The sequence below is a fragment of the Hevea brasiliensis genome, chromosome 13, assembly GCF_030052815.1.
Source record: "Hevea brasiliensis isolate MT/VB/25A 57/8 chromosome 13, ASM3005281v1, whole genome shotgun sequence".
Lineage (NCBI taxonomy): Eukaryota > Viridiplantae > Streptophyta > Magnoliopsida > Malpighiales > Euphorbiaceae > Hevea > Hevea brasiliensis.
The window spans coordinates 82,579,704-82,598,224 of record NC_079505.1 but is presented as its reverse complement, the minus strand read 5'-3'; the positions used below and the strand labels follow the sequence as shown (position 1 = coordinate 82,598,224).

At 32.7% G+C, this 18,521-nt stretch overlaps 2 protein-coding genes across 2 annotated transcripts; both read right to left on the bottom strand.

Annotated features, from left to right (window-relative positions):
• Positions 1 to 2,197: 2,197 nt before the first annotated feature.
• LOC110664747 (cysteine-rich receptor-like protein kinase 1) lies at positions 2,198 to 5,800 on the bottom strand. The gene is made up of 6 exons (XM_021824580.2): positions 4,566 to 5,800; positions 4,205 to 4,315; positions 3,759 to 4,100; positions 3,375 to 3,609; positions 3,103 to 3,247; positions 2,198 to 2,948 (listed from the first exon to the last, which is right to left on the bottom strand). The coding sequence occupies exons 1-6, from the start codon at positions 5,347 to 5,349 to the stop codon at positions 2,544 to 2,546; spliced, it is 2,022 nt and encodes a 673-aa protein (XP_021680272.2). The 5' UTR covers positions 5,350 to 5,800; the 3' UTR covers positions 2,198 to 2,543.
• A 4,791-nt stretch (positions 5,801 to 10,591) lies between these two features.
• On the bottom strand, positions 10,592 to 18,242 carry LOC110668110 (homeobox protein knotted-1-like 6). Its single transcript, XM_021829209.2, has 5 exons — positions 17,541 to 18,242; positions 16,922 to 17,044; positions 16,349 to 16,484; positions 10,985 to 11,235; positions 10,592 to 10,885 (listed from the first exon to the last, which is right to left on the bottom strand). The coding sequence occupies exons 1-5, from the start codon at positions 17,865 to 17,867 to the stop codon at positions 10,727 to 10,729; spliced, it is 996 nt and encodes a 331-aa protein (XP_021684901.2). The 5' UTR covers positions 17,868 to 18,242; the 3' UTR covers positions 10,592 to 10,726.
• Positions 18,243 to 18,521: the final 279 nt, after the last annotated feature.

The window sequence follows — 18,521 nt, the reverse complement described above, 5'->3', positions numbered from 1 at the left end:
ACATTTGATTGCGTGATTGGATTCAGATCCACGATATGACTTTTCGATTCAATTTATAACTTTCAAAAACCATTTCAATCCTACCCACCACTCTTGAACATTGCAGAATTTTTTTTTTAAATATAAAAAGATTAATTATTATTTTACTTAGTTCATATTATTTCTAAATATAAAATTTTAATTATTTACCTTTATACTTTTTTTTAATGAAAAAATTATAATATTTTATAAAAAAAATTAATTTAAATGGAAATATTTTGATAAGTCATGTCATAATAAATAAAATTAAATTAAAAATTCGAATATAGAGATAAGAATCTTAGAATGAATGTGAAATGTCTGCCTCTTTCTCCTCAATGGGGCTCTAGTAACATGGAATATATGCTAGTGCCTCCTCTCCTAATCTTTGATCGCTCTTCTAATGAAAATGTGCGGCTAATATTAAAACATCTAAAAATTCAAAAAAATAATAATAATAAATTTCCAAATTCACAATCATGAATGACACATTCAATCACCAACAAGCATTGATGTGTTTCAGTGGCCAACCACCACAATCAACATATCTACACTCATGTGATGTGCATATACATAATATAGCATAATCAATATGAGACCGTGATTTACTCGTGGTTATTAATAATATTTACATATTATTTATAATTTTAATATTAAGCTTTTACAATTATAATAATTTATATATTTTTTTTTATTTTATTATATTTACATTTGTTTAAATTTATGTAGATTTTTATTGAACTAAAAATTTTTTTTTATTAAAATGAAATCAAGTATAATGTAAGTTGATAATAGAAAATTGAATTCAAAGTATTAATTAGTAAAAATAAAAGTATTAAGATGTTAAAAAATTGTTAAACATAATATGTTAATAAAGAAATGGAGGGGAAAAAATAAGGAATAAATTCAACTTTTAAGATAATATAATGTAAAAATAATGATAAAATCAAAAGTTTTTTTTTTAAAAAAAATAGTGATAAAATGGACTCAAATTAAATTTTAAGAGTTTAGTTTAATTAAATATTAAAATTGTGTGATCGATTATAATTTAATTTAATACATATCAACCATATCGGTTTGATTTGAAAATTCACCCTTCAAACCACCCACCCCAAACCATGTACTTCAGCATATCATGGTTTCGGAGACATCATTGTTGGGTAAGTATGGGCCAGAAAACCCAATCTCAACTTGACATTTTAACAATACCATTATCTGAGCCCAAAACTAACCCAGAAATTCGACTCAATACTTTTTTTTTTTTAAGAGAGAAAATTAATCCATTAATAAAAAAGGCTTTAAAGTCCAATGGGTGGCAGGTAGAGCTTTGATGGTCTCTCATTTTCTTGTAGCCATCAGAGGGACTGGATGCTCTAAGGCTATATCGGTAATGTCCTCCTAAGAACTTGCATGCAACCACAGAAATGGCATATTAATTTTGGTGACCCTCCCAATATCGGCCGGATTTTTATTTATGCATATATCTCACTCGGAGGTAGAAAGGATAAAACATATTTGTCTGAGCGAGAAAACTGGCGATTCCCTACTCAGAAAAGGCAAGAAAAAGTCTCGATTAACAAAGAAGAGTAATCTAATATCATTAAAAAAAAAAAGAAAGAAGGAAAGAAAATGAGAGAAAAACCTCTTTCTAGAAAAATAGAGAGAAACACAATCTCAATACCTTTTTGTAGAACCACATAAATCCCTTATTCAATTTTAATAAATTATTATGAAATTTGAAAACAAACATATCAATGTAAAAAATGCTACTTTGTGAATTATGAAGGATTTAAAAGGGGTAACCAAATTACAAATGGACAAAAATATAGAAGAGAAAAACAGGAAAAGAAAAACGACTTTAACAGCGTATCCAAAGTTACATCCGAACAAATAATTACAATATAAGAAAAATAAACTCAACATTCTAATGGATGTGAATGCATTCAATAACTTTAGCAGGTTTAAGAATTTAGATAACTCTTCTATAATTCTTTATTTGGAATGTATTTTTAATTTAATAATAAATTCTATTTTCTTTTTTTTTAATTATAAAATGATAAATTTTTCACAACTAAATACCTTTTTTTTTCTCAGCTAAATACCTCTTGAAATTGCAAAATAGTGTGTTTTCTCCCATATATATATTTTATAAAGATCTATACATGTAGATGGACGTGTCTTTAATTAGGGGAAAATAACCCAAAAAATATATGAGGTTTTGTTTGAAAAAAAATAAAAGAAAAACCTATGTGAATCTTCCCCCTCCATGGAAAATTTCAGGTATCATAAGCAGTTAAGCATCTCTACATGATGAACCAACCTTGTCTTTCCATTTTATGTGCAAGAAACCTTCAACTTCAATGGCTTCAACACCTCATTCTTCACTCGCAGATTTTCTTGCTCGATCAATTCTTTTGCAACCCACTTCAGGCACCACAAAGAGGCCTGTTTCTTGACTTGCATTTCTTGAATATACACTATACAGTGGTCCTTTTTCAAAAACTTGGAAGGCTATGAAATTGATGCTATCTTGGCTCAGACTTTTCTACTGAAGCACTATTCCATCCGAGGCTAGCCTTAACGAATGAATCTTGGGTGCCATATGAGGGCAGTCGGGTTAGTACTTGCCGATTTATGGTCATGGAAGAACTCTTTGTAAGTGAAACTTTTGTAATAGAGTTTGGAGTGGAGTCATCTGCACTAAGCACACTAGCATTCAAGAATGGAGGTTGCTTTGGCGAAGGGATTTCGTATTCTCTATTGGTTAGCATCTGAACTACTTCAGCCATGGACGGTCTTAGTGAAGCAGAAGCTTGTGTACATAGAAGTCCTATTTGAAGTACATTTTCTGCATCTTTCCCAGGATGTCTATCTGTAAGCCTAGGATCTATGGCTAGAGCAACTGTTTTTGCCTTGTAATGCTTCCAAACCTGACACCATGCATAACAAGAAAGCTATGTCACTTGACTAGTTTCTGCTTGATCAATTACAACTATCTGATAGCTATTTTAAAATATGGCCTAAGATGGTCAACCATAGCAAGTTTCCAAGGCCAGAAAAAAAAAAGAGGAGTAAGAATCTTACAGAGTGCAAAATTGAATTGGATCCCTGTGAGTAAATGCTGTTCTTTTTGCCAGTAGAAATCTCCAGGACGAGAACACCAAAACCATAAACATCTGCCTTTTCTGTTAGCTGTCCTCGAATAAGATACTCAGGAGCCATATAGCCCCTGCAAAAAAGAAAAAGAAAAATCATCAATTAGAAGAACAGAAAAATGTAGACCAAAAGTAAGAGCAGCTAGTAACTTGAAATGGGATGCTAAAAAAAAAAACTTGAAAGGAGATTGTTTCTCTTACAGTGTTCCTGCAATGCCAGTGCTAATATGAGTATTATCGGTAGCAAAGCAACGAGCAAGTCCAAAATCAGCAATCTTTGGAGTAAGCATCTCATCGAGGAGAATGTTACTGGTTTTTATGTCTCTGTGAATAATCTTTACTCCTGAACCTCCATGAAGATATGCAAGCCCTTCTGCTGTTCCAAGGATGATATTATACCGCTGCTGCCAGCTTAGAATATGTATTGTGTTATTCACTGCAAAGAATGAAGGTTATGTTATTGTTACTTTGTCACAACTCAACTATAACACAGGAGTTGAAAAATGAGGAAATCAGAAGTATGCATCTAACAATTCTATTCTGCTGCTGCTAAAGATAATAAATAGATCAAGTTGGGCAGCTTACTGAAAAGAATTTGATCAAGGCTCCTGTTGGGTACATATTCATAAACAAGAAGGCTTTCAGGGCCTTCAATACTGCAACCCAGAAGTCTTACAAGATTTTTGTGTTGAATATCACTAATCAAGTTCACTTCATTAAAGAACTGATCAACCCATTGCCGTGTATTATAGACCAATCTCTTAACTGCAACCGTTCTTCCATCTGGTAGATTTCCTTTAAATACAGAACCGGCTCCTCCTTGGCCTAGTTTCATTTCATTGCTGAAAAAATTGGTTGCCTTCTCAAGCACTTCATACTTGAAGTTCAAATTAGACCTGGTTGAAAGGCCCCTGATGTTGTTTTGTTCTGCACAAAAGCAAGAGTAAATCATGTTAGGACACAGGACATGGATGATTATAAATTCAAATCGAAAGACTATCAAGGATATTGTTTTGTGGTTGAAATTTTACTTTCTCTCCTCTTTGATAATCTCTCATACCCAATAAAAGCACCGAAGGAAGCCAGCACAATGAAGGCGGCTGCTGCTAAAGCAATTGCTGCTATTATGCCAGCTTTAGTGCCTGTACAAGTAGCAAAACATGTTAAATAATAAGAAAACCTGGCAGAGATGGAATAACAGCAAACAACCACTCATTTCTAAGATTCCCATAAGCAGAAAGCCAGAAATTACAGAATAACAAAAACCATCATCAAATATGATTTAGCCCTTCCAAGCAGAGGATAAACACATTTAAGACAAGGCAATTTAATCAAACTAAACCCAAATTTTGAAGAGAAATGGAGAGAAAGACAAGTAAAAGCCAATCTTACCATGTTGATCTGCTGCTTCTGAGCTGGTGTTAAAGAATCTCTCAGTAGAATATCTCATATAACAACCGGTAAACAGAGCCTGGCCCTGTGCCCCAGGAGCACACCCCTTCAATTGTGAGCCTGCCTTGACCAAGCAATCTCTGCACTCCCCATAGGTAAGCGAATTCCAACACTGAGCCAATGCATAAGCTGGAACATCTCCTCCTTTTGCCACCACAGTGGCAAAAGTTCCATTAAGGAGGGCTTTCTCAGTGACATTCGTGATCACTTCTGCAACCTTTTTCCTAAAATCCATATGCAAAGAGCTATCTATCAAAACACCTGTTGGATGGCTACAGTTCACATTATCATATTTAGGGTCGATGGATTCATGGAGGAAGCTGTAATTATCGTAACGAAGAAAGCAGCCATCAAGAAAGATACGAGCAGCAGTGCTAGGGAGGCAACGTGGGAGCTTTACTCTGCCCTGGCTAAAACAGAGTTTGCAATCAAGGCTAGAGAGATCACTGTGGCATTGGGCTAAGGCATGGACCTGAGGCAATGGCCAGGTAACAGCAGAATGTCCCCAGTTTCTACTAGACACTTGTTGTTGGATAGATTCCATGACTTTAACAAAATTCGGAACGAAAGACGTGGAGACGGTGGAATTGAGGTCGTCCGTCAGGGAACCACAGGTAAGTTGGATTTCAGAGTTACGTGCAGCAGAGGAAGACAAAAAGAAGAAAATTGGGAAAATCAAGAATACCCATGAAAGATTCTGAAGGATTAAGAATGATAATTGCATTGAAATCAAATGCGATTTGCTCTAATTTGTGCTATTTTCTCTCTGTTTTGCTCTGTTTTCCCTTTTTTATATCTAAGGTGAAAGAGAAGCGAGCGCATTGGATCATCACCTTCAATAGGATAATCTTTGCTGCAATATTTCTCTCCTTGCTCTCTTCCTCCCCCTCTCTTTCTCTCTCTCTATGGAATTGTGAGAGTTTCAGAGGGAACCGGAGAGGGAAAGAATATTATTTGGGATGAATTATGGGGTGGTTTCGTGTAAGAGAAGTTTTTCTGTTTGGTTTTGTTGCATGCTTCGTAGTTTCTGGTTACGTTGCTTGGCCCTCCAGGGAGAGGGAGAGGGAACAAGCTTGAATCAATGACCCAGATTTGGTTTCTGTTTTCCTTAATTAGATTATCGTTACATGAGCATCACAAACATTTTACATACAGCATTTCTATGTTAATCGCATTTATGGATCAGTGTTTTTTTTTTTATTTTTTTAAAGGAGTAATAAATTAATTCAAATCATTCAAGAGAATACATCCAAGAAAGTCAGAAGGATCAACCCAAACAAAAACGCTGTCAACCACCTGAACATTCCTAGCAAGACTGTGTGCAGCACTATTTGCTTGCCTCCTAATTCATTTAATAGTGAAAGAAGCACTATGAGACAGTAATTCTTTACAATCAGAGGTCATAGAGCCAAACTCCGAACGACCCTTGATTTGATGGGAAAAGCCGTTAGATGGATCACTGGGTTCTATACCTTTGATTTAAAGGAGTAATTATATGGTAAAGCCATTATTCCACGTGGACAGTTTATATATAATGATAAATTAATTAAATATAAGTATATATTTAGAATGGTTAAGTATTTTTTAAGACTATTATAAAATAATTATTGTTTGATGGGACTCTTTGATCTATATTTATTTATAATTTTTTAATTTAAAAAAAATTATTATTTAGAAACGGTTGGTAGAGTGACTTATAATTTGAAATTTTGATTTAAGTTTTGTTCAATAATAGATGTAACCACTTTATTTTATATTAAATATTTAATTAATAAATAAAGTGACTAAGAATTTGGAGCTAGTCTTGTTACTTAAAAAAAATTAACGTTTAAGAGACTCTAATATTATATTAAATTATTAAATTTAAAAATTTAAATTTATAAGTGATAAAATCAAAAATAATTTTATACCTCTTTAAATTTAAATAGACTCTCTTACAGTCTAATTTAGAATCATAATTCTAGAATCACAAATAGATTGAAATTGATAAAAATCATATTAATAAATAAATCTTATTTAACTTAATTTAATTTAATCCAACTTCAAGTTAAAATCAAATTAAAAAAAAATCAATCATTAAATTTTACCAAAAATAAAATTGAAACTCGAATAGATAAGTGCGTACAGTTGAATTTCAATATCCCTCACTTTGAACCAAAATAACCCTGATTTTAAAGGCATACACATTCCATATTTTTGGCCAAAACCATAAATTAATTTTAAGTTTGTTTGACATTATTGTTAAAATTATTATTGAGAAAATTATTTTATTAAATACACTAATTAGAGAGTATTAAAAAATATTTTAAAATTAAATTTAATAAATTTTTATTATAAAAATATTAAAATAATAAAATAATTTTTTCTAAATTACTATTTTTAACAGCATTTAAAGTGATATTTTTATTAAAAAAATAGTTTGGGCATAATTTTCTTTTAAATAAAGAAAATGTCAAGATTTTAATACCTAGTTCTTATATTAGTAATCGATTTAATTTTTTAAAATTTAACTATTCTAACCAACGGATTGGATTCAATTTCCAAAACTATCATTTTATTCAAACCTTTACCATGTTGCAATGCTTATTATTATTATTATTATTATTATTATTATTATTATTATTATTTTAAAAATTAAAAGAAGGAAAAGGGTTTAACGTAAGTATAAAAAAATTTATCAAAATTTTAAATCCAATTTAAAATAAATAGAATTCCAAACTAGAGAGATGAGAAGAGATAAATAGAAAGAATTTAATTAATAAGTGTTAAATTGAGTTTTAACAGGAGAATTCATAATTTGAAAAGTCCAATGCTTGTCATCCATAAAGACAATTCTACTTTCTTGAGTAGCAAGTGAAGAAAACGTACCTTGTAGTCAAAATTTCAATGCCACGTTTCTAGCTATGTAATTAGATTTTCTTTCAAGTCAAATATAAAGAATATTCGTCATAATATGTAAAAAAAAAAAAATTATAAATTTTGAATGCGGTAAAGATTAGTGAGGGATTCAGAATTTTTTTTTTTAATGAGTCTATTTGATATGTTAAAATTATTAAAAGAATAATATAAATTATATTATTTTAAAAAACCTTTATAACATAATAGAATAATTATAAATATTATTAAATATATTTTTTTATAAATAACAAAAATTTTAAAATATCTCTAAAAAAATTGCTATCAAAAGTGTGTTCTTGAAAATAATTAATAATTAATAAAGATATGATAATATTTAAAAATACTTATTGCTTTAAAAAAATTTATTTATTATTTTTTTTATGGTGTAATAGAGTATTTCTTTATTTTTATTTTATAATTTATAAAATATTAATCTCTTTAATATGAGTAAATTGAAATCAATTTCGAACTGAAATCGATGATTTTAGTTTCAAGGTGAGAGCTATTAAAGTTGGATTGAAAGGTTTTTTTTTTAATTTTAATTTAATTTAATTTAAATTTAAATTTAAAATTAAAAAGAGTTTGAATAATTTGAATGATGAGAAGAATGCTATAAATTTAAAAAAGAGTTAAATTACTATTATAATTAATTGTATGAAAGAATAATTCTATTATAATAATTTAAATTTAATTTTATAAATTTTATTGTAAATATGGGATAATTATTTATAAATAAAAATTATTCATTTATTCTAAAAAATTGAAGGATGGTTATATTTATAGAAGGCAATGGGATTTTTTTTTTTTTTTAATTTTCTAGAAAATATTAGCTTATGTATGATGCCTAATTTGACTTTTATTCAGCAACTCTGGAGCATTTTTTGCCATGGATTTCAACAATGGCTTGCTATGGCAAGAAAAAGATTTATTTATTATTAAAAGTAAAAGAAAATATAATAAAAAAATGTCAGGTTTCAAACTCCCGTCAATTTGCTATTATGATAACATGATCAAATGCTTCTAGACAACACGATTTTATTTATAAGGAGCAGGTATTCAGAGATTCAAAGATGGCATTATTATAACACCAATTCCTTCCTTCGTATTCAATAAATTATTTTTCAAAATAAATTAATTGACATAATCTTTTAAAAAATAGTGAACAGTGAGTTTGTCTGAGCTAATTATTAGATATATCATGAGTATTAAAATTAATATTTTTTATCTCATAAAAAAATAGACCCTTTCGATAATATAGAGAATAAATTTCACATAAATATATAAAATGATACATATACATCAAGCGTGCACCTAGGCTTTCATTGTCACTGTTATATACATATATTAAACTTTTTTTTTAATAAAAATACCATGAACTTTGGATTTTTAACACTTGTACCATGCCTTCTACTCCACCGTCAATTTTAACGTTGAAAAATATCCAAAAAAAATTCCAAATTTTACATTTTTCAACAATTGTACTCTAAACCTTTTTTTTTAATAAATATATGCTGAATTTTGAAATTTATTACAATTGAACCTCACCATTAGTTGTCCCACTAAACACTAATAGAGACGCCAAATTAGCACCTCTAATCCCCATAATTGATGAATTAATGAGTTCTTTTCTAAGGCTGCCAAGATGGGTCTGGTTCAATTGTTGAGAGGGGATATTGATAACAAGTGAGATTGAGTTTTCATAAGAACAAAATTGTGTTGGACAAAGGTGAGCGTCATAGATGATAACTTATCAAGATAATTAAGTGATGGAAGTGGTGTTATAAATAAATTTTTTGTCTTTTCTTTTAGTGTAAATTATGTTTAATTAGTATAATTTGAGGATTAAAATTGCTAACTGATATCTCTATTAGATTAAAAGAGACAACGAACGATGGGATTTAATTGTAATGAAATTTAAAATTTAGGGTACATTTATTAAAAAAAAACAATTTTGTGTACCATTGTTCAAAAAAAAAAGCCAAGTTTAAGATTTTTTTTAGACATTTTTTATATTGACGTAGCAAAATCTTTTATCTTTAATCGTGGAATAGATGAGGGGATACAATTATTAAAAATTCAAAATTTATGATATTTTTATTAAAAAAGAATTTGGAGTAAAATTGTCAAAAATCTCAAAATTTAAATTTTATTAGACATCACCCCTTTTTATAATTATAAAATTTATCTCAACTTCTTTTTTGGTGCAGACTTAATACCATTAAGCGTAGAAAAATTTAGAGGTCGATTAATGTCAAAGGTTGGTAGAGGGAAAGATTAAGTGCATCTTCAAAACCAAGGAAAGTCCAAAAACCGTGAATGGAGTCTTCACAAGAACTTGATTTTTGATTCTAGAATGATGTTTATCAGAGTTAAATGGCAGTTGTTGTGAATCTAGAATGAAATTCATGGAGGACCATTTATTGTGCAGGCCAACAATTTTGAACTCATCAAATTATCTCAAGGAATGTTGCTGTCAACCTACTTTCTTCACCAATCACCATGATCATTATTGCTGACTTGTTCTGCCTAAGATATATCTATCCTTGTCAATTTTTCCCCTCTAAAGAGGAAAATCCTATATATTTATTATGATTTGATTTTGAAATTAAGAAAATATTATTTTGCTATCTCATCTAAAGAGAAAAACCCTATAATTGAAGCATTCGTGATTCTAGAATGGAATTTAGATGAACCATTAGTTGGTGCAAGCCAACAATTTTGAACTCGTCAAACCATTACAAGGAATGCTGTTGTCAACCCATTTTCGTCTCCTATCACCATCATTATTGCTTACTAGTTCTGCCCAAGATACATAGACCTATCATTGTCAAATTCTCCCCCCCTAAGTGACAAACCCTAATTTACATATTTATTATGATTAATATTTTTATTTATTTCTTAACATAGTTTAAAATATATGATTAAACTAATCATTTTCACGATTATCATATTATTACAAATAAATTAATCTGCGTGACATACATACCTCATAATAGCATAAACCTTCTAGCAAATACTTCAAGAATAATATTTAGTGGGGTCGGATTCTCCCCATCAGCAAATAAACAGAATTGAACACCTACATTGTTAGATAATTGAAGTGATAAATTAAGCATTAGCACTTGATTTGGCAAGCATCAGCTTGAATTTGTCCAAGAATGTACAAAAAACGAGCCAAAGTTAAAGCAAAATCCCCCGAGTCCTCAGTCATTCATGAAAAATGGTCCATATATACTCTCCACAACAGCAAACTGCATGTTCTCCGATGGTTTCCAATGCCTCTTCCTTTGATTTATAAACCAGTTATTTATCTGCTTCTGATCTAGCCCTGTTGCATCAGCGAGAGCGACCTTATCTGCTTCCTGCAAAAATAAATATTCAAGGCTTCAACTGCTAGTTCCTAAACCTAGTAATTTGACATTAAGTGCTAGAGATAAATTAGGGTTTCAAGGAAGGATTACTGTTGGGTATGGCCACTTGTAATGAATATTCCACCAGTTAAGTAGGATTTGCCTTGCTTCCTTTGGCAGCTTTCCCTTTTTCTTCTTCTTTGAAAACTCCTGCTTTAGGGTACTTATGTAGCCACTGTATTTTCGTAACAGTTTGTCCTTGAGCTCTCGATCTTCATTTGCACGTACACAATCCTGCACCTCTGCCTCTACCTCTACCTCTCCTCCGCTCAAATCCTCATCCGTTGAACCCACAGCTTCATCTGGTAAGAGAATGACATTAGAAAGAGAAAAACGCCCACAGCTGAAAAAAATACTTGTTAGCATTAATTAATGCACAATTAAACTCATGTACATTACACTTCCCTATCTAATTACAGTTCCATAAACTCGTGATTAAGAAAGATAAAGAAAGGGTCCAGTCTCTACAGTTTATTTAATGTCAGGATAAGCTCGGACCATTGAATACAAGGAGGCACTCTCCTAATTGTTAAATTTTAATTTATACTTTGTTAACTATAATTAAAATTTACCTTGTACTCCTATTTATTTCTGACAAAAAAAAAATCAAAATTAAGTAATGATGACCCAATTCACCTATCAAGAATTCAATACAGCCCACGAGATCACAACCACAGATGACATACGAAAGACTGCCAGGGCAAACAAGACAAGTAATGTAATATACAACCTAAAAAATCTACCATAAATATGAATGATCAGTTATCTTAAAAATTAGCAAAACAAGCTATTTTAAGCAGAGACAGTTATCTTAAAAATTAGCAAAACAAGCTATTTTAAGCAGAGATTGATGCTTAATTAACGGAGGAATTCCACTGAAAGGAATATTAATGGTGCCATTAGTCAAAATTTTAATTATTTCGTTGAAATTGGATCCAGCAACTGAAAATGTGAAACCAGCCCAACAAAATTGGAAAATTGACCATGGCAACAGCAAATGCCGTGGGAGCTCAAAGGCAGTAGCAGGAGGATGTTAAAAGAGGCCGTGCTATGGTAAACAAGCAGAGGAAGTGGTGTAGTGGGCCCCAATGAGTAGAGAACACATGGAGGAGGCAATGGCAAAGATTCCATGTCTCCGTGGATGTGATGTTACTTGCACCATCACCATGAAATGCTGCATGGGCATTGGGACCCACAAACAATTTTTTCCCTTTTTTTTAATGGACACAGTAAAAGGCATTGGGACCCACAAACAATTTTTTTCCTTTTTTTTAATGGACACAGTAAAAGCGACAGAGAGAGAGAGAATTTGTGATTTGTTGGGTCGCGTCGCATACAGTGAAAGGGGGTGGCGTCCCTAGGAAAAGAAAACAGGGAAAACCATCATCAGAACGAGTAAATCAAAGCCAGAGTACAGAGACTAGAGCTAAAGAGATAACCCGCAAGGCACGCACTCCTCTTCCCAAATGATATCTTTTTAACTTCACTGACAAAGCTTCTACAATATATCATCTCCCTTCTTCACCGCGTCTCCACCTGCCGCTTTGCATAAGTTTTAAAAGGTTCTCCGGTCAAAGCAAAAAACAATGTCGTTTCCAGTTTCCACTACGGAATCATTGTCTCTTCTTCATTCCTGAGCATACATTAATAAACTCCCCAATTAAAGTGTTAGATTTAAATTAAAAAGACAAAAATCAGAGCCTTGTCCTTGATGCATGCAATGACACAACAAAAAATGACAACCTGCTTTCTGCAAACGTGACAATCCCAGATAAGAAATGACTGGCTCTAGAATCCAGATGCATTAGTTCGGGAAAGAGGAGGTTTTATGACACGAGAGGTTTTTAGTTTCTTGCTTTTGACCACTGGTTCAAAGCAATTGCAATGAACTTTCATGTCCTGCTCCACAAAGGAACAAATCTAGGGAAATGTAGGAGCAGGAAAGACTAGGAGTGATTTATCAGAGACCACCGAAATGATGGACCAATGCGCTTCATTGTTTCAGAACCTGCCTCGCAGCGCTAACTGCGGGGGGTCCTTGTGTTGTGGTTTACGACTTTCCCTATGCGAACTTCATGTCCATAATGCCCTTCAGACATTAATTTTAACCTACACATTCCCTCCACTCTACGAACTTAGAGCCAAAACTGTAACATGCATCGCACAGACGCACAATGGGAAGCAATATATGATTATGCAGCTGGAATAGAAGTTAAGGGTCAAGTTGAAGACGTTTTACAAAGAGGGAAAAACAACACTAGAAACATGCAAATGGGAATTGAATGTTTCCACTTTAAAGATAATTTTTAGGTATTTATGATCTTTAACGTCACCGGTGGTAAACCCTGATCAAAGATGAAACTACATAACTTTGAATACAATGTGGAAGCACCTTGCATGCTGAATGAAAGAGACAAAACATGTAGTCTTAAACGTGTCCGAGTTCCTATTTGTGAAGTTGGGAACTAGGGAGGTGGAGCAAGAAATGAAATGAGAACAAAAGAGGAAGTTTTAATTATATCCTTGCTATATCTTAATAACATTAGGTCTAAACCTTAAGACTTCAATAACACTCGTCCAGCCGACAATAGCATACTGGCAAGCACACCAAATAAGCTATATATGCTTAATGATGAACAGCAAGCATAGCAAGTTCAATCGGAAGAGATTAAAATATGTGCAGAAAAACAACAAATTTTCAACTAGGCTAATGGGGAAGTTAGAGAAAATATATAAAAAGAAATTTTGTCTAGCTGTATGGAACTCGATTACACAGCATCTACACCTCGGTAGCTACATGCCAAATCCTACTTACGTAAATCTATGTAAGCAAATCTGTAGATTTTGATAGAAAACAGTCTATTAGGTTCTATTACTTCACTAACATTTTAGAAAGCTTTATAAATTAAACCTTCGATATGATGAACTCACAAAATTCACATAATATCATTAGAGACTTCCTCTGGTACTCTTTTGCACGATGCATATAAAAAAAAATGAACTCCAAAAAGGAAATGTAGCTGGCTTGAGGAAGAGAAACAACTAGATGTTACCATATAGCATTAATATAAAAAAAATAAAAAAAATAAAAAAAAAAGACGAGCAAATCATCTGGCTTTGCTAAACACATCAACATAATGTCAATTTAGCCTAGGCACCAAAACTTTGTCTAAAAGCTTTAACATAATTCACTTAACACCTAGAATACCGCACATAATGTAACAATCCCGTAACATCATTAAAACCCAAAATCATGGAATGAGTAGAGCTTTCTAGCTAGTGAGACAAGGAAATGACTAGAACAAAGGACCCTGAGCAAATTGATTTTGAGTGGAGCAAGAACCTTCAAGACAAAATCTACTCTCAACATTAGAATTTTAATTTTAAATACGAGAAAATAATATAATAATTCAACCAATCAGGGTATAAAGTTTTTATTCCAAAACAAAATCCATAACCTCCATGCCAACAACTGGAAACAGTGCATGAAAAGCAGCTTTATCTCGAAGAGATGATACTAAAATTAGCCTGCAAACACATTATATAAGTGATCTTGTAGCCATCGCCACAGAAAAAAATTACTAAAACTGCAATTCTAGAGACAAAGACCATCTGCAAAAAGTACAAAAGCAAATGGCTCCAACCATTATAGAATTATATTAAGCCTCAAAAGCAGGAGATCAATGGAGATCAAGTATCTTAAAAGGAAGGAATAGACAGACAAAGAAAAATGCGAACGATATCCTAACACGAGCAGATGTTTTCCTCCTCCTTTTTCTTTGCCCAAGAGCATGTGTAATATTTTAAAAACCTAAACCCTGGTAGTTCAAGTCTGCCATGATATCTTGTCGTTGTGAGATTCAGTTTGCAATCTAATTAATCTAATGATGTGGATGATTTAACAGAAAAGAGACTTGCTTTCAGTTTAAGCTTTATTTTATAAGGTTGCAACTCCCTGCAACTCTTCCCAATGAATTGTTTATGTGCAAAGAAAACAGTTCCCAGACTTTTCACTACATGGATGCCAGAATTAATCCAATGATCCTAAGACCTTTCCCGAGGAACACTTTTCAATTCCCATCTATGGCATGCACTACAACTCATGCTCCATTGAAGCTTTAATCTCTAATCACAATTCAAAATAACAATAAAGTTGACCACCACTTGTTTAAATTAAACCGCCATTGCCATTTGCACGCACACCAGTAAAGAGCACTGTATTTATGAGTCAGCATTGTCTTAACATTATGAAGTGAAGAGGGACCATGAGCCGCTTTAGTTACAAAAACACTAATGTTTTTGAGAGAAATGAGCATCCAGAACTTGTAAAAGCATTTCCCCTAGTACTTCCATTTTCTTAATTTTCTTTACAATTTGCAGCAACAAATTAAATGAATTCACAGGTAAAAACCTGATAAAAAGCAGTCTGGATGCATACTCAAATATTATATTAAAAAGGTGTGTTCCAAAAAAAAATGATAAAATATTTTTTCAATTGACATGAACAACAAATGTGATGTTATTAGCTTAATAAAACATATCAACAGACTATTACTTCTACATATCACAGTAAGCTCAACAATAGGACTACTAGCTTTGTCATCAAGAGAACCCAGAATGTCAGAAACTTCAAATTATTTAAAAATTCCAGACTGAAAATTCATTTCTACTCCAATTTTATACTGCCTAGCCTAGAAAACAACGAGGGAAATAAAATTAGAAACTGGAGAGAACAAAGAACTACAAAAGTTTCAGTGCTGTAACTTTTAGAGCTGTTCTCCCCCTGATTTTTATATCCTTGAAGGTTGAAGATATTTATTCAGAGGAGAAGAATAAAATTTCTTCCATGAAGAACCAAAAGGAAGGGACATATATATAGAGATGAACCAGCCAACCATTCCGACCCTAAGCTAATTAGGTAAAGCTACATCTTCCCTAATGTCGATGTATTCGATGTAGATCCATTTCTAAGAGAAGGGTTTTTTTTTTATTTTAGGGTTTCGATTTTTTTTTTTTTTTTGGAGTTTGCTATAGCATTGCCACATATGAGATGAGACCTTGGTTACTAGTTTAACCCTACACAAGAAGAAGAACAAGAAATGATGTAAAAGGTACAGATTTTGTCCAGATCCAATATGGGAAATTGGCCATGAAAGCAAACACTATTCTTCATGTGAGTTTGTCCGGCTAAAGTGCGCTAGGTTTTATGCTAGCGTGCGCCTCGCCTCTATCCGATGTGGGTTATCTCTATGTGAGATCATATATATCATAATCCATACTCTCAGAAAACTAAACTCTGAGAAAACTAAATCCAAAGCACAGACATCCAAAATAAATAAATAAAATAAAATAAATCAAGACTGGATGTGTATGTTTAAGAGAGAGAGAGAGAGAGAGAGAGAGAGAGAGAGAGACCAGAAACATGGGTTCTGGAAGAACTGTTGCAGAGGGTATTTAACTGTGCTTCAACATCGTTCAAAAATGTGGTAGCTTCATTGAAAGGCCTTGAGAGATCTGATTTATACTTCACCAAAACGTCGCAATAAGTTTCCTACAAAGAGAAAATTAAGAACAGATCATTGCTTTAGCCATCTGAATTATGAAGAGAAAACCTAAAGAGCAAGATATCATAAAACTACATTTGAAGGAGGAAACCTAGAGCCCCAGAAGCAAGATATCAGATAAAAAAGAAAGCTGGGAATTAAAGAAAAAGACCAATATACGGCGCAGTTTCTTCATTAAAAATCAATAATAATAAATTAAATAATACTAGTAAAGAAGTTAACTAGAAATAAAAGCCAAAGAAAGGGGAAAAGAGAAAAGATGAAGGAAATAAAGGCCACAAACATGGAAGGAAGAGGTAGACAGAGAGAGAGAGAGCTCGAGAGATAGAAAGAGAGAGCTGGTAAATATTTTATTAGGGTTTGGGTATGCAGAAGTAGTAGAAAGAAAGAAAGAAAGTTTCTGGAGAAAGAGAGAGAGACAGACCATGAATTCGTCGAGCTCGGGATCTGCACCCAAGCAAGAGGGAACAACGGTGGACCTCTTGGAAAGGTCACTTTCCTGCCGGATTTCATCTAAGAGATAAGCCATCTCCGGTGGTGCTCCCACCTGCGACGAAGAAGCCATGTTAGACGATATTTATTATTATTACCCTTAACCAGTAGCATAAGAGTCTTTCTTTCAACTATAGAAGAAAAAACTTGTCAAAAATAGAGCAACAGTTGACTGAAGAAACTACACATGCAATTGCAACCACGAACATTGAAAACACTGGAGAAATGGTTCCAACTCTAGATTTCAAGGATCAAATTGAGACTGTACAAACAATTACTAGCTCGACTCCAAGAAAGTGTCTATTTTTTTTTTTAATTCTTGATCAAATACTGCTTAATGAAGTACTTCAAATGATGAAAAATCAAAATTTTGTAACTAGAATAATCTTGCTTCCTCATAATTCTACCATTTGGCACCTATGGAAAAACCAAGACTCTCCTATCCACTGGGCCTACTTCTAACGTTGCCATTCTGGCTTTGCTCGAATTTATATACTTTTGTTTGTTTGAAAAGAAAGACAACTAGCTCAAAAGCCTTGTACATATAATACCTTCTGGCAATCAATATAAGCTTGAAGCAATTTCGGGTAAAGAGGGTGAGATGCAATTTTAGCCCTAATTGCACTAGAAACCTCCTCTTCTGAACCAACGTTACCACCACTACTACCACCACCTCTCTGCATCTCAGCCACCATGGAAGCAGCGTCAGACACGGAAGAACCAGAAAAGAAATGGTCCGATCCCACAACAGGAAAAGACGAGACCCCAGGAGACGGAAAAGCATGGTAATCAGCAGGAGCAGGAATCATATTCTCCGGCACCACCACCTGCATAGGGTAATCAGTAGGGGCGGAGTTGAAAGCGTACAGCTCATCCATGGGTCACCAAGAGAAGTATTAGGTAGAGAAAAACTGTCTTCTTGTTGTTGTTATATAGGCAATGAAGACGGACAAGAAAAAAGGACAGTGTTTATATAGCTCCACAACCACAAGGAAAGATGAAGTGCAATAGAGAAAGTGGTGTATCTGTAGCAGCAGCAGTAGTAGATGATAATGAGCAAGTGAAGAGAAAGTAGGAGTAATGTCCCTTCCCTTTTTAAGTGGCGGAAATATATAGAGAGATGAAGAAAAAGAGATTATTATTATTATTAATTATGGGATAATAATCTTTAAGCTCTTCATTGAAGAAAGCTACGCTTTCCTTTCCATGGTTATGTCTTCGTGACGCGCCTTCTCTTCTTTTGAACTGGATTCAGACGCAAGATCTTCTGAAAATACAAGAGATTTTGAGCCAATTCACAGCTTAAGGGGAATTTATTCTTTCAGGTCAAACTAACTTTTTTTACCGTTGACTTTGATTGTGCTCAAACTCGAATCTTTAATTCATTGATTAAGGTAAGCCTTCTTTTTGTCAATTTTTTAATTTAAATATAAATATTCAACCTTTGATAACATAAAATTTTAACTATAATGAGTTTATTATGTTATATAAGAAAAATGTTTAGTGTAAGTAATATCTGCACTTTTTTATAA